Raw genomic sequence first — 23,790 nt, 5'->3', positions numbered from 1 at the left:
TCCAAGCATTTATTATCGTGACACACTTGGAAGCATTTATGGTTCAAATCCTAAACTGAACGTCGGTTCAGGTAATCCTCATTAAAAAGCCCAGCCAACCTGGTCGGAATACTCGCAGGTGAGGGCACTGAGTCCTGGAGCAGGGAGGCTCGATCTGGGGCGAGGGTAGACCCCCGAGGGACACGTTTCGACCCAGCGGGTCTAGCCTCGGGCTAGTGCCGAGGAGCACTCGAAAGGCCGCGCCCCAAGAAGTACTTTTTACCTGGGCACGGTCCACCTTGAGTGGCCTGCGGCGTTCTGGAGCTCAGAGACCGCAGCCTTGGAGCTGGCCCGGGGCACGTGACCCGCGGGGGCGGAGCCCTGGAGCCCCGCCCCCCCGCCGGGCCAGTTAACCCGGGGCTCCGGCGCGGGCGCGCAGTTTGCGGAGCGGCAGCAGCGGCGGCGGCGTGGACGGGGGTGTCTGTCCCGCCGCGGTCATGGCCACGGTTCGGGAGAAGGCGGCGGCGCTGAACTTGTCGGCTCTGCACAGCCCCGCGCAGAGGCCTCCGGGTGGGTCGGAGGGCCGCGGCCGCGCGGGGCGGGCGCGGGCTGTGGGCGGGAGGCGCGCACCGCGGGCTGGGCGGCCGCGAGGATCCGCTTTCTCCCCACCAGTGGGCAGCGAGCCACCCACCCCGCCGCAGCCAGATCCCGGCACGTTAGGAACTTTCCGGACCTTAGCTCGCGGTGGGGCCGCGGGTGAGGCTCCACAGCCCGGCTTGTGACAAGCGCGGAATTTGGGATAGCTTCCTGCCCGGCGTCGGGAGCACGAACTCTGACTGCATGGTAGGACCGGAGGTCGGTGGCTCCCCAGATTCGGAAGATGAAACATATGTTGTGTGACTTTAGGACTTTCTGTACAAGCAGTGTTTCAGCCAGTCCGCTTTATCCTCTTTTTCTTTCTTTGATAGTTACATGACTTTGGGAGGGAGACAAAGTTATTGAATCACTGAGGGCGGGTTTAAGATCTTTGAACTGAATCAGCTAATCCGTTCTAAAATTCCGACCCTATCACATCTCTACTTCTGCAAATGGGGTGAATCGCATGACTTGGGATATTTGGCTTTGTCTCGATAAGGAACCACTTTCCCCCTTTCTGGAGCTGGAGAAATTGGCTCTCTACCAAAGCTTTTCATTTGGAAAACGCCAATTTGTGAAACAGTGATTCCTTCCTCTAGGTCAGATGAGTGTATCTCAGTGGCCCCACTATTGTGTTTGACTCACTAATTAATGCCCCACGTACTCTCCAGAAGGTTAATGATAATTTTGCTAGAGAACTACTTGTCAGTTGAGCTTTCTCAGTGCAGACTATAAAGTGGTCCATATACGCCGGCTGTAGTGGTTGGTGCACGCCTCGGGAGAGGCAGAGGCAGGCAGTTCTCTGAATTCCCGAGTCAGCCTGGTCTAAACAGCAAGTTCCAAGCCAGACAGAGTTACAAGATGAGACTGTATAGAAAACCAAAGCAAACAAAAAACTGACCATATCCTGCTTTCATCTAAAAGGCTTCGATCCTTCTGTTTGTCACTTGAAATGACAGCTTTGGGCTCTCTCTGGTAAACGAGATTTCCAAATTCACCTACTTAAACATGAAGGTCTTTTCTCACAGCTGTCTGTAAGTTCTGGGCTTTAGACATTTGTGAACATGATTGTAGATGGTGAAGGGGAATACATTTTAAAACTGTGTAGAAGACTCTCAGAGGGAAGAGCTGACCTGTTGGCTAGCACGTTTTTATTAAAGGAAGACCGCTTTCTGGCCTCTGCACAAGGAACAGCAGGCTGAGGGGTCTGCTGCCTGTCCTCCTAGGTCTGACAGCTGGAATTCCTGTTTGCTAATGTTTATTTACGCCTCTTCCAGCCTGGGCTGCTCTGTCCCCTGTCCTTCTGAGCAAGGTAATGGGAGCCTAGGGTTTTGGTCCTGGGCCATTCCCTCTCTGTGTGCTCTGGCAGGCAGCTTTGTACTTCCCCCTTTCCAGGGATTAGTAACTCTTTCATTCTTTCAATGGGCTATAAGCACAAGCAGGAACCTGATTTATGAGGAAGAAAAAGAGTTTTATGCTAATCTTCAGCCAGAACTTAAGACACCTGTCTTAATACAGCCCAACAAGAAAGCGGCATGTTATCTTGTTATCCCTTTATACTGTAACCCAAGTCTTCCAATTTGCCTGGTGTCACTTTTCCAGGGAGCTCAGAATACTTCCCAGATGCTTTCTCATTAATCTCTGAATTAAGTGGGGGCCAGTTCCTGCTTGTGTTGATGCTTCTCTTAGCACATGTTAAAATCGTTCTTGTCTGTATTTTGTACCTACAGCCAGCCTTTACCGAGGCATCTCAGAGTCAGTTTCTCTCTGATGCCAGCTGGGAAGACAACCTTGGACTGTCAGAGGCACGATCCAGCAAAAGTGTTGCCGTATCCGTTTCTGTAGTATAGGAAAGTTCCCCACCTGGCCTCAGCCGCCCGGTTGTAATAGAAACCTTCTCGACTTTTACTGTTTTCATGAAGTTTCGGTTATTGTCTGCTAAACATTTCTTTGAGTAATTTTTAAAGTATCTTTTAGATATATTTATTTTATGTGTTAGTGTTTTGCTTGTCATGTATGTCTGTGTGCCACATGTGTGACTGGTACCTTCAGAGGTCGGAAGAGGGTATTGGGTCCCCTGGAATAGGAATTACAGACAGCCTTGAGCTGTCGTGTGTGTGTGTGTGTGTGTGTGTGTGTGTGTGTGTGTGTGTGTGTGTGGAATTGAACCAGGATCCTCTGGAAGAGCAGTCAGTACTCTAACCCCTGAGCCATCTCTCCAGCCCTGAGTAATTAATTTTTTTAGATTAATTTTTTATATGTATAAGTGTGTTTGCCTGCATATATGTTTGTATACCATGTGTGTGCCTGGTGCCCAAGGAGGCCAGAAGATGCATAGGATCCTCTGGAACTGGAGTTACAGATGGTGGTAGCCACCGTGTGGGTGCCAGGAACTGAGACTGGGTTCTCTGCAAGAGCAGTGGGTGCCCTCAACCACGGAGCATCTCTCCAGCCTGAGTAGTGATTTTAGAACTGCTATCAAGGGCTGGGAGACGAGTTAGCAGTGAAGAGGACCAGCTTCTCTTCCAGAGGACTTGGATTTGACTAACACCCTCATAAACTGTCAGTAACTCCAGTTTCATGGGATCCCACCTCCCCTTCTGGCCTCTGAAGTCACCAGGAATGTATATGGTGCACAGATAAATTCAGGCAAATACTTATACACATAAAATAATGAAATAAAATTGAAAAAAATAAAAAATAAGACTACCGTGGAAAAATAATTTTTCTGTGCTGGGGATCAAACTCAGATCTTTATACATACATGCTTGCTAGACAAGTATTCTTTTACTGAACAGCACCCCCATATCTTCAATGTTGTTGTTGAAAGAACTATGTATGTGTGTGTCTAAGTTTGTGTGTCCCATGAGAGCTGATGACTGCAGAGACCAGAAGAGTGTATCAGATCTTGTGGATCTGAATTATAGGTGGTTGTGAGCTGCCAGATGTGGGTATTGGCAACTGGACTCAGGTCCTGAGAGAGCAGCAAGTGTTCTTAACGTCCGAGCCATCTTTCCCGTCTTCCAGCTTTTTCTTTATTCATGGAGACAGGGTTTTCTGTTGTAGCTCAAACTCGCCTCAAGCTGCACATCCTCTTCCCTCAGCCTCCTGAGTGTGCCGAGGTTACAGGTGTGTGCCACCAGGTACGGGGAATTGTATTTCTTAAATTATCTTAAATCCTAAACGATTTAATGGTGATGCACGCTTTTAATCTTAGCACTAGGGAGGCAGAGGCAGGTGGAGCTCTGTGAGTTCAAGGCTGGCCAGGGCTACATAGTGAGACCCTGTCTCAAAAAAAAAGAAGAAGAAAGAAGAAAGAAGAAAGAAGAAAGAAGAAGAAGAAGAAGAAGAAGAAGAAGAAGAAGAAGAATCCCCTGCTGTGTTTCCCATGTTTTTTCAGTCTTTGAATTTCTTTTGGAACTTGGCATCACTGTACATGTGGAGTATCTTCCATAAGTATGGTCCTTCTGAACTAACATACAAATATTGGCAGATGATCGTTAACCAGAAAAGGTCTTAATTTGCCCAGATTTCTTTAGTTGTGTTCTTTATCCGTTTTCTCTTCAGTGATCCTATGCAGGATATTGTAACTATTGCACTGAGTTGTCATGTCTCCCTGGGCTCCTCTGGACACTGATGGTTTCCTCCCTGGTTTTAACTGGACATTACTGTTGTACACAGTTAGTCACATTAACACATATGATTGCCACAGAAGAGCGAGGTAGTTTGCCTGAGGTTAGATTTTAGTAAAGGGTGGACCCAAGAGTGAAACACAGGTCACTGGGACTCCCAGGTCCATGCTGGTTTTACTCTGTATCTGCAGCATCTAGCACTGTGCCATGCCTTAACACAAGTTCCCACACCTGAACAGTGTTTATCAACCCAAGGTTTCTTAACCCAGGCGCGGCTGACACTTGCGTTGTTGTGGGAACCATCCTGTGTATTGTAGGACTTTTAGCAGCATTTCTAGATGTCAGTAGCCCCTTCCACCCTGTTGTGATAAATAAAAAGACATCTCCCAATAGGTCTGATGAGGATGCAAAATAATCCACTGAGAGCCATTGGATTAACCTTTACAAATGGTTTTTAGTAGTTAGCAATCATCCACAACTAACAAATGTCCATTAACCAGTGTTAAAGCAATACTGAGACAGCCCAAAACAGAGACAGCTGAGTAATTGGAACTTCTACAACTGGAAGGAAACTTTAAAAAATACTCACTAGCTCTGTTTCTTAAAGTTTTATGGGAGGGAAAAATGAGTTATTTCAGGGACTTTTAAAAGTTCAGTGCAAAGCTTTAGATTGAAAATGTAATTGCATGTTTACTTATAAATAGTATAAGGGCACGGTGACACACACCTTTTTAATCCCAGCACTTGGGAGGCCAAGGCAGGCGATCTCGGTGAGTTCAAGGTCAGCCAGAGCTGCATAGTGAGACCATTTCAAGAGCAAACAACAAAACAAAAAGCATGTCTTCGGGAGTTCTGTGTGCATGTTGCCTGTCGGTCACAATCTGGTTTAGAATGTGTGTGTTGGTCTGGTTTAGAATGTGTTGTGGGAGTTTGCATGGTTGGAATTGCTTTTCCCATAACTAGGTTTTCACAGTAAGAGCGAACTGCTGTTTTCATGGTTGATCCTGTATGTCTCTTGTAATCTTTGAGTAAAGTACATCCCACCATGGCTAACTTATGAGTTGGCTTTAAATGGATTATTGGCTAATAACTTTATTAATTACTATGTATTATTAAAAATGGTGATGATCAGTATTTCAAATAAATGACAAAAGGTCAGAATTATCTTGAAAATGAAACCTAATAAACGTTAATAAACGTTTAGGGTAGCCAGCCTGGGCTACCAAGTGAGTTCCAGGAAAGGCGCAAAGCTACACAGAGAAACCCTGTCTCAAAAAACCAAAAAATAAATAAAAATAAAAAATAAACATTTAGGGCTAGACAAGAGTTCCCATAGCCGTGAAAGACGAGTCTTGCCAAAGAGCTATTATTGTTTTCCAGCAAATAGAAAAAACTGTTTACTTGTCTAGATTTACTCGAGCACTGAGGATTGCAACCTGGGCGTGGTAGTGCAGGCCTGCACTTCACTCTGGAGGTGGAGGCAGGAGGATCAGGAATTCAAGCTAGCCTTAGCTACGAAGAAAGTTTGAGGCCACCATGGGCTTCGTAAGTCGGTGTCTCAACAAAAACAAAAAGGCAGTGGACTGTCATGTTAGATACCTAGTTTAATTTCTGGGCTTTGTATCCAGCAAGGTTCAGTGTGTCCCCGTGTTTTATTTCTTTCTTACGGACCCGTCATTCTGTTTGATATTCAGTGTTTGTATCTAAATGCTTGTAATTAGCAGTGTAGACCTGAAACCAAGCTTAAATGCATTATTCAGCTGTTGAATAATGGGTGGCAAAGGGTCTTACCTACAGAGCTTAAATCTCTGTTTTTAGATTCATAGATTCCTTTGGTCATGATGTTTTTACATTTTTTAATTATTTTTATTTCATATGTGTGGGTGTTTTACCTGCGTGTAAATCTGCATCGTGTGTGTGTGTCAGCCCAGAAGGTGTCAGGGCCCCTGGAGTTACAGATCCCAATAGGTGCTGCAGCTCGAACCCAGGTCCTTTGGAAGAGTAGCCAGTGCTCTTAACCACTGAGCCTTCTCTCCAGCCCCGGCCATGATGTTTTAGAACACACTTGACTAAATGTTAGAAAGCTTCAAGGTGTAGAATTTTATTTATTTATTTTCATTTTCATTTTGAGACAGGGTCTCACTGTAGCTCTGGCTGTCCTGGAGCTCAGAGATCGGCCTGTCTCTGCCTCAGCCTACCTTGGATCAAAGGTGTTCACAGTGCCTGGCTTCAAGATGTAGAATTTCCCTGTCTTGAAAAACAAAAACAAAACAAACAAACAAACAAAAAAACATTGGGAGGTAGAAGCAGGTGTATCTCTGTGAGTTCGAGGCCAGCCTGGTCTACAAAGCAGGTTCCAAGACAGCCAAGGCTACACAGAGAAACTGTCTCAAAAAAAAAGAGAGAGAAAAAAATGTAGAATTTTTGTGAGTTGTCGAGCTCATATGGTAGTGAGGATTGAGGAAAGACTGAAGCATCCTTGTGACTGTTAGACTTATGAAACATTCACTGTGTACTTTTTCATCTCTATATTCTGTGTAGAAATTACAGCAAGTCAGTTTATCCTGCTGACATTCGTTTTGGGTCTGGATGGGTGATAAGCACCTTCCTACCCAGCATGGGGGGATCTGAAGTCAACTGGTAAAGTCACCACTTAAGAAAACTGGTTATCCTGGTATGAGTTTTGGCACATTGGCTTGTCAAGTTCAAGGTACATTATGTGTTGCTCTATCTGTATGAACATGAGCTTTGGGTCTGTGGGTGGCGATGCTTGAGGGGAAATATCCCGGAATGCAGCGTTTGAGAATTAATGGTCAGAACAGAGGGGACCTGACAGGGCTGGCTTTTATCATGCATGGAGGACTCTGGAAATATGATGTGGCACACAGGTGCTGACCGCCCTGCTCTAGCCTGTTCTGTAATCTTTCCTACAGTCTTATCCAACCTGTAAAACTTCCTGATTCTCCACATTTCAGTAGCAGGCTAATATGGGGAAACTTATTCCTCACTTCTGACTCAATTCCTGTGCATTCGCTTTCCCGTGCTGTGTGCCCCTCACGGTCAGCATCCTTATTGTCTTACTAATTTCAAATTAGGGACTTCAACTTACGTTTTAGGATTTGTGTACTGACCTACTTTGTGGCCCAAGTGTTTTAAGTTCTGTGTCTTTAATGCTGTCTCTAGCCCAGGTGGGTGTGAGAACAGCACTTGTACACCAATTACTTAGGTCTCGAGAATCGCTTAAACCCAGGAGTACTGGACCAGCCTGGGCAATATATTGAGACTTTGTCTTTAAAAAGAAAAGAAAATTACTGGCCTTAACGTCTGTTTCACTTAACATGAAAGACAGCCTGATCTCTCCAGGTTTGCTTCACTTACTTTCCTGTCTTCCTCCTATGTATAGTATATATTATAGATTTCACAATGCTCTGTTTAGGAGTGCTGGCCACCAAGTGTTTGTAAATACTTTGGGAAAGGTTTCATTAATCTTAAAACTGTTAAATTTGTTTCTCCTAATCTCTTGATTCTCTCATTGGTTTACTTAATAGGAATCCCGAAGGAAAGAGGAATTCTAATCCTGTATCTTGTGACCAGCTTCTCCTGAAACTGAGTCTGAGGTAGCCTAGGTTGTCTTTAAACTCTCTGCATATTTGAGGATGACCTTGATTTTTGATCCTCTTGCCTTCACCAGTGTGTGGGCTGACAGACAGGCTGTTGTGTGACGCCAGTGCATTTGGTAGAGTTACTTGCAGGGGTGTGGGTGGAGGATCACTTAAAGGAGCTAGGATGGAGGCAGCTGTAACCCTAACCCAGAAGTCCACCCCAGCTCACAGAAGATGGAAATCTGGGTCACTGCACACGTGACCCAGCTTAGATGCTCTCTGCCTCCGCAGACGTCCTCAGTGCTTAGATAACCTCAGGGAGGGAAGAACCTGGTGAGTCTGGCCAGTTTCAGGGACTTCCCGAGACTTTTGAGTGGTTTACTTCCTCCGTTCTTTTTTGTGTGTGTGTGTGTGTGTGTTGTTTTTGTTTTTCAAGACAGGGTTTCTCTGTGTAGCCTTGGCTGTCCTGGAACTAGCTCTGAAGAGCAGGCTGACCTCAAACTCAGAGATTATGCCTGTAATCAGAGTTGTCCCTCCCCCGCCCCCCAACTACTTCTTCAGTCTTAGGGAGCTTCCCTTTAGAACAGCAGTTCTCAACCTGTGGATTTCAGCCCTTTGGGCAAACCTCTCTCTCTAAAGCGATTTACATTACGATTTATAACAGTAGCAAAATTACAGTTCTGAAGTAGCAACGAAATAATTTTGTGGGTGGGAGTCACCACAACATGAGGAACTGTATTAAAGGGCCACACATAAGCCGGGCGGTGGTGGCACACGCCTTTAGTCCCAGCACTTGGGAGGCAGAGGCAGGCGGATCTCTGTGAGTTCGAGGCCAGCCTGGACTACCAAGCGAGTTCCAGGAAAGGCGCAAAGCTACACAGAGAAACCCTGTCTCGGAAAACCAAAAAAAATAAGAAATAAGAAATAAAGGGTCACACATTAGGAAGGGTGAGAACCGATGCTCTAGAACTTAATCTTAAGGAGCTTTGGACATAGGTGTGCACCACCAAAGTGCTGGGTACCAAGTCCAGCGTTGTACATACCAGGCAAGCACCCTGCCAGCTGAGCTATAGTCCCATAACCTAATAACTAACTTACGTAAGTAAATATTAGGAAAACTAGTATTTAATTACTATCTCTGTAATCCAGGACGAGTTTAATACACTGAACCTCAATTTTCTGAAGATAGGATGATTAATAGTTTTCACAGAGACATGTATCTGGGTTAAATTAGAGAAGACACAGTTTGTCGTACTGTATGTACTCCAGTGTTGAGTATTATTGAAAATGATACAGTAAAGATTTGAAGCCCACCTGCAATCACAGAACTTGAGAGGCAGACAAGAGGATCATCAGTTCAAGACCAAGCTGCTGCTACATTAAGCCAGGCCAGCCTGGGCTACGTTAAGACTGGTGGTTGGTGGCACACTCCTCTAATCAACACCAACTTGGTCTAAAGGGTGAGTTCAAGGCCGGCCAGGGCTACACAGAGAAACCTTGTCTTAAAAACAAAAACAAAAACCAACCAAACAAAAAACGTGACACACAGACACAACAACAACACTGTCTCAAAAAAATATTTGAAAGATTACAGAGCCCACATTAAGTTAATTTAAATCTTGTTTTGATCTCTTATTTTAGATAAATTAAGAACATAGGGTGTTGGACCTAGGGTGGTGGCCATACCTTTAATCCCAGCCCTTGGGAGGCAGAGGCAAGTGATCTCTGAGTTCCCTCCCCAAAAGAAGGAAGGGGCGGCAGGAGCAGCTGTGGCTGCTGACACGTTTGCCCGTGTGCCTGTAGAGTGCTGCTAACCCTGAGTTCTGGATTCCAATTCTGAGGTCCCTGCACACCAACCCTGGCTTTATTCAGCAGCAAACACCTGACTGCTGTGAGTCTGGTTCTAGTTCCCCATTTCTCATCGTCTCCGATGCACTCTGGAAACTGCTTACCTGATGTTTGTGAGGCTGGCAACAGTTATTTCTCTGGTTTTCTACTACATTGAGAATTACCTTAGTTTTGTTTGTTTGTTTGTTTTGAGATAGGGTCTCATTCTGTATCCTTGTCTGGCCTAGAACTCACTGTGTAAACCAGGCTGGCCTCCATCTCCCAGAGATCCACTTGCCTCTGCCTCCAGAGTGCTGGCATTAAAGGCGTGCACCACCATGCCCAGCTATCTTCATTTTTAAATACAATTTTTAAAATTGAAAACAATCTCACTGATTATTTTGAACTAAGATAATAATGGGTAGGTAATAAATTACTCATCATTTGGTGTTGAAAACCTGCAAGTAAACAGAGGGATTTATGTGTGTGCTATTAATTTTCCCAGTAAAATGTGTTAGAGTTGCTAGCAGTTACAAAATTATGCTCTGAAGTAATACAGTGTGGTGACTGAGTGTACCCCTTACACGTCAGCACAGCATGTAGATCCCGAACGATGAACTTCAAAGGCATGGCCCTCGGGTATGTGTGATGGCAAAGCGAATGCTGAGCATGTCTACAGTACTCAATTCAATCCCTAGTGCAACAGAAAAACAACTATATCTCCATTGCATTAAAATGAGTTCTAAGGTAGGTGAGATGGCCCAGCCAGTCCAAGTGCCTGCCACCGAGCCTGATGGTCTGAGTTCCAGCCCAGAAACCGCATGTTGGAAAGAGAACCAAGTGAGTTGTGCCAGTTGTCTTCCTCCCTCCACACACATGCCTTGGCATGCACATGCCCACACACAGAATGTTTAAAAAAAAAAACAACAAAAAAAAAACCCTTAACTGTGTTTTAATGTTCTTCAGGAGCTCGTCTTCTGTTCTCATCACGTGTATTCTCTTAAAAACGCAGGAAGAAGGGCTGGAGAGGGACTCATGGTGTGCGTGCTGCTGCACATTCCTGAGGACTGGACTTTGGATCCCAGCAGGCACATAGCAAGCTGGGCATCCTGTGCCTGCCTCTGAGTGTGTGTGACCTTGCGCGCGCGCGCACACACACACACACACACACACACAGATTTACATTTCCTTCCTCTCCAGGCAGTGGTTCCTTTCATGGTCAGTCTCCTCCTTCCTTACTTTTAATCTCTGAAGGGAAGTAGGAGTAACCCTCCTGCTTCTCTGCCAAGAGAATCCTGAACCCTAATGAAGCGGTAGATTTAACAGAAGCAGGGGCTTAATTCGGACTGCTGGATTTCCAGAGGATCTTGAGAAGTGTGGCTCATCAGAGAGCACACACTGACCATAAAGAAGGGGTGGAGGGGGAGGGGAGAGCAGCACCGGTACTGAGGGTACTGAGCGGATGATTAACTAAGCAGCTGGGGTCAGGTCCATCGGCTTCTTCAAGCCCAAGGCCCATTTTCTTGCCCTTTGGTTTCCCTTTTCTTCTGTGTGTTTTTGCCAAATCATGTTTTATTTAAGGAAAAATATCACTGGAAATTTTCTCAAAATTTCATTTGCTGTGTGTGTGTGTGTGTGTGTGTGTGTAGGTCAGAGGACGGTTTGTGGTAGTCCGTTCTGTCCGTCTGTCCTGTGGGTTCTGGGGACTTAGGCTTGGAGGAAGAGTCTTCACCTGCTGCTGAGTCATCTTGCTGGCTTGGAAAGTTTCTTCTTTCACATTAAAAAACAAAACTTTTCTTTTTAATTTTTATTTTGTGCCTGTGTGCATGCCCATGGAGCATACACATGGATGGAGGGCAGAGGACAGCGCGGGGAGGCAGCTTCCTCCTTCCGCCATGTTGGTTCCAGGGATTAAGCACAGGCCTTTAGGTTTGGCAGCAATTGTCTTCACCCACTGAGCCTCCCTGGCCGGACAGGAAAACTTTCAAAGCTCATTTTCCCTTTGTTGTGTCCAGCAAAAATCTTACTTTGTTTCTGTGTTCTCCCCCCCCTCCCCCATGTAATTTTTTTGTTTATGTTTTTGTTTTTACATCCTGACCAAAGTCTCCCGCCCTGCTGTCCTCCCGGTTCCTCTCTGCACACCCTTATCTTCTGCAGTGGTTAATAAACTCCTATTGGAACTTTACCCTGCTTACTAAGTATTTAAGTTAGAAGCCTGCAAAACAGGAAGCTTTAGAAATATTAGTTTGTTCTTGCAGCCTGTGAGAGAGAATGTGTGTGACTGTGAGTCAATTCCAGAGTGATTTCAGTATGCTTAGAAGTAGCACGTAACCTGTGAATACATTTGATAGCTCAGATTCGAGATGCTCTCTGCCAGCTCATGGGTTTGCTGCTGAGGACTGGATAATTGGATAATCTTGCATGTAGCTGGTGGTAGATGATCTACCCACTTGATCTCACTTCCTGCTGTGGCTCCCTCACCATGCCACTCCGGCCTTGCTGGCCTATCCTAGCAGAGTGCATGCCCCTGGGCCCTTGGATTTTCTGTTCTCTGTTCTTTCCCCTGGTATCTGTACAGCTCACTTCCTGGTTTTACTCAAGTCCCTGTTAGATGTAGCAACTGGAAAAATGACCCCTAGTTTTTCTGTCTTTTGGTCTTTGTAATTTTTGTCTCTCCAGAGCTGGAGCCTGAACCCAGGGAGACACACACAATAAATAAATGTAATAAAATAGCATTCATAGCATTCTCTTACTCAGTTGCTACTTTCCACCCCCACCTCTGTGTGTGTGTGTGTGTGTGTCTCTCTCTCTCTCTCTCTCTCTCTCTCTCTCTCTCTCTCTCTCTCTCTCTCTCTCGACCAAGTCTCACTAGGTAGCCCAGGTTGGCCAAAGTTTTACCCTTCTGCCTGAGCTTCCTGAGTGCTGGTGTCCCAGGTGAGCCACCAATCCCGGAAGCTGTTTTCTTTTCAGCACTGACTGAACATAATGTTTGGATCTGCCCGTAGTGTCTTTAAATGTGAGAGCAGACTTGGCTTTGTTACTACTGTCCCTGCCACACAGGACAGCATTCAGTAGACAGCAGGCACTCAATTGTTAAATAAATTGCCACTGATGACAGTATTTCAATAACCTGCCCTTCACCTTGTTATGTATAGCCTTTGGAAATTGCTGCCTTCTGCCTTGGAATTGCGTAGACCTCATTACAAATGAGCAAAGTGCTAATGCCCGGTTTCTCTGGTTTTGCTCTTTTTAGGTCTCAGTGTGGCCCAGAAGCCGTTTGGAGCCACGTACGTGTGGAGCAGCATTATAAACACGCTTCAGACCCAAGTGGAGGTGAAGAAACGGAGGCACCGCTTAAAGCGGCACCACAACTGCTTCGTGGGCTCCGAGGCGGTGGACGTCATCTACGCTCACTTAACTCAGAACAAATTCTTCGGGGAGGTCGAAATCCCTCGGGCCAAAGTGGTGAGGGTCTGCCAGGCACTCATGGACTACAAAGTCTTTGAAGCGGTCCCCACCAGAGTCTTCGGGAAGGACAGGAAGCCTGCCTTTGAAGACAGTAGCTGCAGCCTCTATAGGTTCACAACTCTGCCAGGCCAGAACAGTCAGCCAGACAGCGAGAACCAAGTGTGCCCACCTTCCAGGTGAGTCCCGCTCTTAGGGCATTGTGGGCGCACTAGCAGAATGTTTTTCTACTTTTTTTTAAAAAGATCGTAAGTGATAATTTTGGCTACAATCTAAATGCTGGTAAATTTAATAAAATATAGCGAAATGTTGATGTACCAGGCACATCCTAGACTGCATTTGTTTGTACTTGTATTTTGCTGGAACAGTCACCAAACTTTGTTTTTCTGTCTCAAGTTATAGCAACAGTGTAAAAAAATGGAAATGTGTGTACAAAGTGGGATGAGAACAGAGAGAAAGGAAGGGCAGGTAGAGACACACCTAGGGCATCCTGAGATCTCAAAAGTGGCGGCTACGGGGTGTGAACGGTGAATGAGAGCTTCATGTGACACGTTAAAGGATTTGTGTGCTTTTGGTCTGGCGGTTTGTTTTGAATGTTTGAGACAAGGTCTCCCCAAATGTCTCAGGTGTTCATGAATCCCTGAGCTCAAGCCAGCCCTCTCCCTACAGATGTGTGCCACTGCTCTGGAATGGTAAGGAACTTGGGACTTGGTCATAATAGGTGTTGGGAAGGCCACGAAAGACGTTCAAGAGGACGGAACCATGTGTTAGAAAGGTCACTTGGGGCTGGAAATGGTGCTACGTGGTTGGGGAGAACTAGGTAAGCAGTGCTGCAGGCGAGGGAAGGTGAGGCTAACCAAACGTGGGGGAGGAAAGAGGGAGACCAGAGAGACAGCGTGGGACCAGTGACTGAAAGGAGCGCAGGTGAGGAGTGTGTAATGAGCTCATGAAGTACAGAGCCTGTCTTTTCCTTCGCTGTTGGAGTGAGGCTGTAGAGACAGTGATTCGATGCTCTGGTTCAGCTCTGACCTTTGGGTATTGACTTTTCAAATATTTTTAAGTCTCTCAACAAAATGTATCTCTATAGACACAAGCAAAGGAGATAAGGTAAAGTAGAACGTGGTCCCCATTCTTCAAGTGCATCGTCATGCTTTGTTTGGAATCCTTGAGACCAAAAATGTATAGTAATTTGCAATTGTGATGATTTTAGAAAGGACCTTTTGTATATAAATATTATACAGTACTATTACGGTCATCAACACTGTGTGGTAATGAAACATATTGATATTTCTGTGACAGAGGAATATTTATACCAACTAGGAACCAAAGACCAATTTCAGGGTTTTGTTTTCTTTGGTGTTTGTTTTGAGATGGTCTCACTATGGAGCCCAAGCTGACCCATAACTTGGTGTAGATAGCAACCCAGGCTCACAGTAAACTTCACATTCTCTCGCCTCTGCCTCTGGAGGGCTGGAATTAAAAGTTTTACCATCAAGCCTGGCTCATTTTTGTTATGTTTTAAAATTGGGGATAAAATTGTAGTCATTGAGTTACACCTAAATAAAGGTCCACAGGAGATTCTATTTAGAGTATTTGCATTTTAGAGCTGGGTGTAGTGGTACCTGCCTATAATCCCTGGATCTGGGATGTGAAGGCCAGAGGTTCAAGAGTTCAGGGCCAGTTCCAGCTACATAGTGAGTTTGAGACCACGGGGACTGCAAGAGACCCTGACCCCCCAAAAGAGTAGAGAGAGTATGAGGGGGTGTGTTTGAGTTGAGTAGAGACTGGAAAAGGATTTGCATTTATGTTCTGGTTTGGAAACAAGAGCTCTCTAGTCACTGCCGCCCTCTAATCATTCCTGTGATTAAAACTTTATTTTAGGTACTCAGATACATTATTTAAGTCACCTGATATCAAGTCGGACAGTTTGGAGGACCTGTGGGAAAATCTGAGTTTAAAGCCTGCCAACTCCCCTCATATAAATATCTCTACCAGGCTGTCTCCTCAAGGTAAACTAATGATGCACAGTGAGAAATAGAAGTCTCAGTAGATACAGTTGTTGATGGTATTTCCTCCCAACCTTTATTTGAATTTTAATATTTAAGCAGAGAAAGAATATGCTGTGTGTTGAAGCTGTTTATGTTACGCTTCAACAGAAGTCTATTATCTTGAACAACACATCAGTGTTACAGCTCTTGAACACTGACTTTTGTCCATCAGCTGGCAGAGGTTCAAATCTAAAATGTTTTGCATGCAGATTCTTACTCAGTATATCCTCCCAGATGTTTCGTTTTCTACGATTTTATTAGGTTACATGAAAAATTAAAAATCATAAATAGAATGTTCTTATGTTCTTCCTTGTGGCCATGGAATGCAGCCCGATGATTTTGATTTCCACTTCCCCTCCCCCATCCTGGTTGTGTGGAAAGCCTGAGCGGAATACTCTGCAGCCAATGGATTCAAATGAGTTTTGAGGCTGAATGAACCATTCTTTATTCTAAAGCCCTTATTAACATGTTGTATGGCTTGATCTCTTATCTCTGACATATTGCTTTTTATAGTACAAAGAATGACAAGAATTCCTGTTGTCCAGAGCCTGTTCTCCTACACTTTAAACAACTAACTCTTGGATTGTCTTATAAGAAAGCACTCCATGAGTAAGGGTGGCCTGGTACCTCCTTTCTGCCACAAATTTAATAGACCTGCCTAGACAGATCCGCAGAGAGCATGGAAGAGCTGTTAATTGTTACCTCCTGCTTTGTTTTCCTGTGTAGTTATTAATGAAGTATGGCAAGAAGAGACAATTGGACGTCTACTACAACTTGTCGACCTCCCGTTTCTTGACTCCTTACTCAAACAGCAAGAGACTGTACCTAAAGTCCCTCAGTCTAAGAGACAGCCTGGCATGGTCAACACCACTAACTATCTGGACCGGGGGATTCTCAGGGCCTATGGTGACTCTCAGTATGTGTAAATAATATAATTATTTCAGTATGTTTGTGGGCAGAGTGCTTGCCCAGTGTGCAAAAAGCTCTGGGTTCAAGCTTTGCACTGATTAGAATTAAGTGTGGTGGCACACCCCTGGTGTCCTAGCACTTAGGCAGTAGAGGCAGAAGCATTTAAGGTTTCCTTCAGCTGCGCAGCTAGTTTGAGGCCAGCTTGGGCTGCACGAGGCCCTGTCCTCGTAACCCCAACACTTGGGAGACAGAGGCAGGAAGCTCTGGCAGTTTGAGGCCATCAGGGCCTCATACGTACTGAGACTGTCTCAAAAAAAACTGTGTGTGTATGTGTGTGTGTGTGTGTGCGCGCGCGAATATAAATCTCAAGATTTTAAGTCCTATAGTGCTAAGAGCAGACTTTTATCTTATGAGTTCCATGTTCCTCATAACTTGAAATATTCTTCTAAGAAAAATTATAAAAGGTCAAAATAGCTTCTGTGATTTCAGTTGATTTAATGTGTAATTATTTTGCCTCAGTAGGTAGTGTTCCAGTCCAGTTAAGGAGATGGACGTGGTTAAGGAGTACAACTTACTTTTGTGGTTCTTCCTAGCTCTGCATTTCAGCACACAATTAATATGAATAGTTGAATGCTAACAGATAGTTATTAAAGAGCCTGGTGAGGTGGCTGTCACCACACCTTTAGTCCCAGCACTCAGGAGGCAGAGGCAGGTAGATCTCTGTGTTCCAGGCCAGCCTGGTCCACATAGTGAGTTCCATGACAGCCAGGGCCACATAGAGAAACCCTGTCTGAAAAAAAAAATAAAAATTAAAAAAAAAAAAATTTAAGGCTTAAAGTCTTACATGGAAGTGTTGATCTTAACATGCTGTTAAGTTCTGTATATATAATAGGAAGTTTATTCTACATGTTTATATTTCTATAACCTAAAGCAATGTGGAAATATACATATATTATATTATATTATACATATAATTTTGTTTGTTTCATTTTTCAAGACAGAGTTTTCTTTGTGTAGCCTTGGCTTGTCCCAGAACTAGCTTGTTGACCAGACTGGCCTTGAACTCATAGAGATCTGCCTGTCTCTGCCTCCTGAATGCTGGGATTAAAGGCATATACCACCATGGCTTGATGGAAATATTTTTGTAATTATCTAAATATTCAGAATTTGTGCTAGAATAAAGATAATCTAGCTTCATCTTTTTTTATAAATCCTAGCTGTCTCAAGTCTATGGCAGTAGAGGACATATAACAGATTTATTGGAACACAGCATTTTCTCACTGGGGATGTAGCTCAATTGGTAGTGTTTGCCTCCCATATATGAAACCCTGGGTTTAATCTCCAGTGCCACATAATGGTAGCAAATGCCTGTGGTCCAAGCACTCAGGAGGATCAAAAGTTGGCCATCCTTAACTACATAGTGAGTTGAAGGGCAGCCTGGGCCACAAGAGACCCTAATCTCAAAAAGAAGAACATTTACCCATTGATTTAGTTATTTTGAAATGCTGTCTTTTATTGTATTCTATCCTAGCTAAAGCTAGAGATAACACATCATACATGTGGCTCTGAAGTTAGCAACATTGTATGGTAGAATTACAGCTTTAAGAGTCAGTCTGAAATGAGATGTCGATGGTATGTTGGTGGTATCACACATCTGTAATCCTAGCACTAGGGAGAATCAAGATTGGGTATTGTCGGACTTTCTTTTGAGACCACCAGCTCCCCAATAATTACACGGTGACTTCTTACTAATCATGAAAGCTTGGCCTTTAGCTTAGGCTTGTACCCATCTAGCTCTTATAACTTAAATTAACCTGTTTCTATTAATCTACATTCTGCCACGTGACTTTTTACCTCCTCCATTCTGTATGTTCGACTCCCTCCATGTCTCGCTGGCATCTCCTACCACGCCAGATTCTAACCCCGAGTTCCCCTCTTTGCCTGGAAGTACCGCCTATTCTCTCCTGCCTGGTTATTGGCCATTCAGCTCTTTATTAAATTAATCAGATACCTTAGGTAGGCAAGGTAAAATATAGACACATCTCCATGCAATGTAAATAAATATCTCACAACAATTGGGAGTTCTAGGTTAAGTTTTAATTTAGATGACCTTTACATCCTTATTGTAGTAGATATTTTTACACACAAGGAAAATGCAATTTAGCTAATTTCTTTGACCTGTCATACACAATTTAGGTATATAACAAATGATTTTACTGTATGTAAGTGTGGAAAAATTTATCCTGGTAGCAAGCATGAACTCTCTTGGGAATTAGATACTATGTGTCTATGTGTTCTCTTTGCTCTTTAAAATAACCCTCCTCTCCCTTGCTCTAGGGAAGATGAATGGATCTCTGCAGCCATCGACTGCTTGGAGTATCTTCCTGACCAGATGGTTGTGGACATAAGCAGAAATTTTCCTGAGCAACCAGACAGAACAGACCTAGTGAAGGAACTTCTGTTCGATGCTATTAGCAAATATTACAGCACTAGGGAGCCTCTGTTAAACCACCTGTGTGACGTCCACAATGGAATAGCGGAGCTCCTAGGTGAGGGAGCTCTGACCACACAGAGACCAAAGTTAATTGTCCTCAACGCGACCCAAAATAGAACTCTGGAAAGCTGGGAGGGGATCGGGACTCGTCTGTAGAGAATGTACTGAGCACATCTAGGGCTCCCTCTGAGACCTTAGCCACTCTGCAGTTAGGGAACGTGGCTGCCTCAGGACACGGCTGTCATTTGCTGCAAGCTTAGGCAGGGGCGGCTGTTCTCGCATTAGGAGGGTTGCCAGCCTGACCCTACAGCCTGTCAGAAGGGCAGCGCTCTGTTCTCCGGATCTGCCTGGTCCTGCTGTTTCTCGGGGATTTTGAAAACAAAGTCAGAGAGTCCCTTTTAGTTTTCTCAGTACACTTATCAGCAGCATTCTACACACAGTACACTTTCAGAGTGTGCTCATGGGCAACAGTGGGAATTTAAGAAGCCAAGAGTCAGATCCAACACCCGAAGACAGTCTGTGACAAGGGCCTAGAGTATCAATTGCTGATTTGAGAGCAGGCTGTCTGTATGTGTTGGTCATTTGTTTTATTTTTATTTATTGAAATTGCACTTATTTGAAAGTGTGTGTGCACATGTCTGCCTGCATGCATAGCACATGTGTGGAGGGCAGAGGTCAGCCTCCGGGAGTTGGTTCTCTCCTGGTTTCATTCCCACTTTGTTGTTTGGTTTTTGCTTTTGGAAATAACTTTGAGGAAGTGTGCTACTTAGCATAAAGTGTAACAAGTTTTGTTCATCTTAGTAGAGTTTTGTTTGGTCAATGAAGCATTTGTTTTCTTTCGGCTGAAGTAAATGGGAAGACAGAAATAGCATTAGAAGCTACTCAGCTGTTTCTGAAGCTTCTGGATTCCCAAAATAGAGAAGAATTTCGAAGACTGCTGTACTTCATGGCTGTCGCAGCGCATCCTTCTGAATTGAAGCTCCAGGAAGACGTAAGTCTGTTGCTCACTGTCAGTTGTGTGCAGCGTCTTCAGCCCCCGGATGCTGCAGCGGGAGGCAGCTCCCCCTGTTTGCTCTCCTCTTAGCACTAGCGTTAGCTTTCAGCCTGTGCCGTGCGGCCTCTTCTTGTCCTTACAGGGTGACAATCGGATGGTTGTGAAAAGGGTGTTCTCCAAAGCGATTGTCAACAATAAACACTTATCCAAAGGCAAAACTGATCTCCTCGTACTCTTCCTAATGGATCACCAAAAAGATGTCTTCAAGGTCAGACCCCGACCGTAAGTCTTATTCATGCTTATTTGTAACAGATCTAAATGCACACAAATAATGCCCTGTGTCCCTTCTTCCTAAGATTCCTGGAACGCTACATAAGATTGTGAGTGTTAAGCTTCTGGCCATACAAAAAGGAAGAGATCCTAATAAAGACTCAGGTAATTTAAGACTATTATCTGCATGGTCCTTTTTTTTTTTTTTTTTTTTTTTTTTCTTTTTTTAAATTTAAAGCATGAGCTCATCGTAGCCCAGGCTGGCCATGGCTATGTAGCAACAGATGACCTTGACGTCCTGGTTCTCCTGCCTCCACCTTCCAAGTGCTGGGATCACAGGTGTTTGAGGCCACTCCCAATTTAATGTTTCATCTTCTAAAGACAAGTCCGTAGTGCTGGCTTGAAAGTATTTTGCTGTGATTAGTTTCAACTAAATAATTTGAAACAGTCCCCTCAATTTTTTAGGCTTAGCAGAGTTCTTCCTGGGCTAAAACAACTTCAGATTCTTTTTTCTTGTTAATTTTGAAACCTTGTTAATTTTGAAACCTTTAAAAGTCACATTTGCTTATTCTCTCTCTCTCTCTCTCTCTCTCTCTCTCTCTCTCTCTCCCTCTCCCTCTCCCTCTCCCTCTCCCTCTCCCTCTCCCTCTCCCTCTCTCTCTCTCTCCCTCTCCCTCTCCCTCTCATCTGTGTGTGGAGGTCAGAGGACAGCATTCAGGAGTTGATTCTCTGCTTCCGCTATAAGGGTCACAAGGATTGAACTCAGAACATCAGACTCAGAGGCCTTTCCCATGAACCATCTCATAGGCTAGCTTAAAACACCTTTGTTATTGTTGTTGTTGCTCTTTTGGGGGGGCACCACCCAACTCCCAAATAAATCACACACATAGACGTATTCCTACTTATGAATGCCTGGCCTTAGCTTGGCTTGTTTCTCACCAGCTTTTCTTTACTTAAATTGTCCCATCTACCTTTTGCATCTGGGCTTTTCCCGTTCTCTTACTTCTGTAAATCTTACTCTTATTCCATGGGTTGCTGCCCTGTGGAGTTCTCCTTCTCTGGCTACTTCTCTTTTCTATGTTCTCCTCCAGATTTCTCCTTCTGTGTATTCTGCCTGCCAGCCCCGCCTATCCTTTCTCCTGCCTCACTATTGGCCATTCAGCTCTTTATTAGACCATCAGGTGTTTCACACAGGCACAGTAACACAGCTTCACAGAGTTAAACAAATGCAACAAAAATAAACAAAAGCAACATACCTTGAAATAGTATTCTACAACATATCTTGATTGCTGGGCATACCTTTAATCCCAGCTCTCAGGAGGCAGAGGCAGGTAGATCTCTCGGAGTTCAAGGCCAGCCTGGGCTACACAGAGAAACCCGGTCTTGAAAAAGAAAAAATAGACCTTGATCAGGGTTATTCAAATCCCCTTTGATTTATTTTATAGAATGTCAAAGGAAAAGAAAAACTACTGCATGATTTTTCTAGTTGAATGTGGGAATAGAGTCATTAACTGGAACTTCTTGCTTTTAAACCTAAGGCTATATTTACTGCCAGAGAATTGATGACAGGGACTATTGTAGCAGTACACAGAAGAAAACCAAAGACGAACTGTTGACCTTACTCAAGACTATTGATGAGGATTCAAAACTCTCTGCCAGAGAGAAGAAGAAACTGCTAGGCCAGTTCCATAAGACTCATCCAGACATCTTCAATGAGTATTTTGGAGACTGAATTTCTGATGTCTGTGTGTATGTGCACTGTGTATTTTAAGGACAAATTATGTAGCCTAAAGATATTTTTAGCTTGGATGTCTAAATATGAAGTTGTACTTAATAAAAAATTTTATACTTGTATGTGTCAAAAAACCATTACTCAAATGATGTATTGGTGTTAAGGACTAGATGAGTCCTTAAGGAGAGTTGATTTACAATTATTATGTTGAATTTATATAGAATATCATAGGGATTTAGAGGATATGACAGTAATATATTTATGTAAGAAAGTACTGGGGCTGGAGAGATGGCTCAGCAGTTAAGAGCACTTGTTGCTCTTGTAGAAGACCTGAGTTTAGGTCCCAACACCTACATGGTGGCTCACAACCATATGTAAGTAACTCCAGTCTCAGCGGACCCAATGCCTTCTTCTGACTTCTGTGGGCAATGTACACACACAGTACATCTACATCCTCATTCATATAAAATAAACACATCTAATAATAAAAGTATTCCACAGAGACACTGCCATCATGCCACATGGAATAAGCCATTATCTATTCAGAAGCCAATACAGTTTAGCAATATAAGTCTACTTATGTTTGACAGAGATTTGACTGTTTACATGTTGTCATCTATGCTCAAGCCATGTTGAGTACAGCTCGATTCTGAATGGGTGTTGATTAAAGGCAACTTAATGAGTTGGCTGTTTGTGGGGGACAAGTCCTTGCCTGGACTGGGTTGAGTGGCTTGGCAGTGGCTGATGTAGAACTGCCTCTCAGCTCCAGTACCATGTCTGCCTGCAGATCATGGGAGTCTACAGCCCAGGATAATGCCCCAAAGGAGTGGCACTATTGGCTGGAGTAGGTGCACTATGGAGCAGGCTTTGAGGTCTCATATATGCTCAAGTTTTGCTCAGTGTGACACTTAGTCCACTTCCTGTTGCCTGCAAGATGTAGGACTCTCAGCTCCTTCTCCAGCACCATGTCCCACCTTGATGATAATGGACTGAACCTCTGAACTGTGAGTGAGCTATCCCGATTAAATGTTTTCCTTTATAAGCGTTGCCATGGCTCAGTGGATAAAGACACCTGCCACCAAGCCTAAGAAACTGAGTTCGATCCTTGGGACCCACATGGGAGAAGGAGAGAACTTCCGTAAGTTTCTCTCTGACCACATACGTGTTGTGGCACAGGTGCCCACACACATAACACACATACCCACCCACACATACAAAATCAGTGTAATGGGAGATGTTTTCAAGTGGTAGGGAAAACTTGAAGACTGCCCCAGTCTGCTGGCATACTGTGAGTGATCTCCCTTAATAGCAGCTAGTCTTCCAACAGAAGGCTGAGGGCTCTAATATATATGATACCAGTTATCTTAGGAAAGCCAGACTTTGGCACATGTAAGAAAAAGAGGCACCTTTAGAAGCGGTGAAGGAAAGAGATCGTGACTTCAGTGTGAGAGGAAGTTTGCAGAAGGAGGCTACTGAAACTGGAGAGATCCACACGTTGGCGGAGCAGCTGCACACTATCTGGATTGCAATCTTTGTTTTGCACATAATTAAAGCATGATTCTTTGGCTCCCAGAACTAACACCTTCAGGAAAAGACAGGAGCATTCATTTTCTAACTGCAAGCAGTGTTCATGCTTTTTTTTTTTTTTTAAAGATAGGGTTTCTCTGTGTAGCCCTAGCTATCCTGGAACTCACTCTAGACCAGGCTGGCCTCAAACTCAGAGATCCATTTGTTTCTTCCCCCCAAGTACTAGGATTAAAGACTTTTATAACCATGCCTGGCTCGTTCATTTGTGTGTGTGTGTGTGTGTGTTGGCATTTTGCCTGCATCTATGTCTGTGCATAGTGTGTGTGTGTGTGTGTGTGTGTGTGTGTGTGTGTGTGTGTGTGTGTGTGTGTTACCCACCAAGGTCAGAAGAGGGACTCAGATCCCCTGGAAATTGTATGCAGTTGTGAACTGCCATGTGGGAGCTGGGCATTGAACCCAGGTCCTCTAGAAGAGCAGCCAGTGCTCTTAACTGATCCATGGCTCCAGCACCTGTTAGAATCGACATTCTACCAGAATGTTCATTTCATGGAAAACATTAAAATAAAATCACAGTTTAAAGCCAGATATGATGGCCAGTGTCTAATCCCAGTACTTCAGAGGCTGAAACAGGAAGATTGTGAGTTGCAGGTTAGCCTGAGCTACATAGCAAGATCT

At 44.3% G+C, this 23,790-nt stretch overlaps 1 protein-coding gene across 1 annotated transcript; it reads left to right on the top strand.

The window, feature by feature from the left end:
- Positions 1–366: 366 nt before the first annotated feature.
- On the top strand, positions 367–21,710 carry Depdc7 (DEP domain containing 7). Its single transcript, XM_028877891.2, has 9 exons — positions 367–549; positions 12,930–13,320; positions 15,023–15,150; positions 15,916–16,105; positions 18,436–18,647; positions 19,441–19,583; positions 19,729–19,854; positions 19,943–20,021; positions 21,395–21,710. Exons 1-9 carry the CDS (start codon positions 477–479, stop codon positions 21,586–21,588), a joined length of 1,536 nt encoding a protein of 511 aa, XP_028733724.1. The 5' UTR covers positions 367–476; the 3' UTR covers positions 21,589–21,710.
- The last annotated feature ends 2,080 nt before the right edge of the window (positions 21,711–23,790 follow it).

The sequence above is a fragment of the Peromyscus leucopus genome, chromosome 4 (genome assembly GCF_004664715.2).
Source record: "Peromyscus leucopus breed LL Stock chromosome 4, UCI_PerLeu_2.1, whole genome shotgun sequence".
NCBI classification, from domain to species: Eukaryota; Metazoa; Chordata; class Mammalia; order Rodentia; family Cricetidae; genus Peromyscus; species Peromyscus leucopus.
This window is presented reverse-complemented; position numbering and strand designations above follow the sequence as displayed.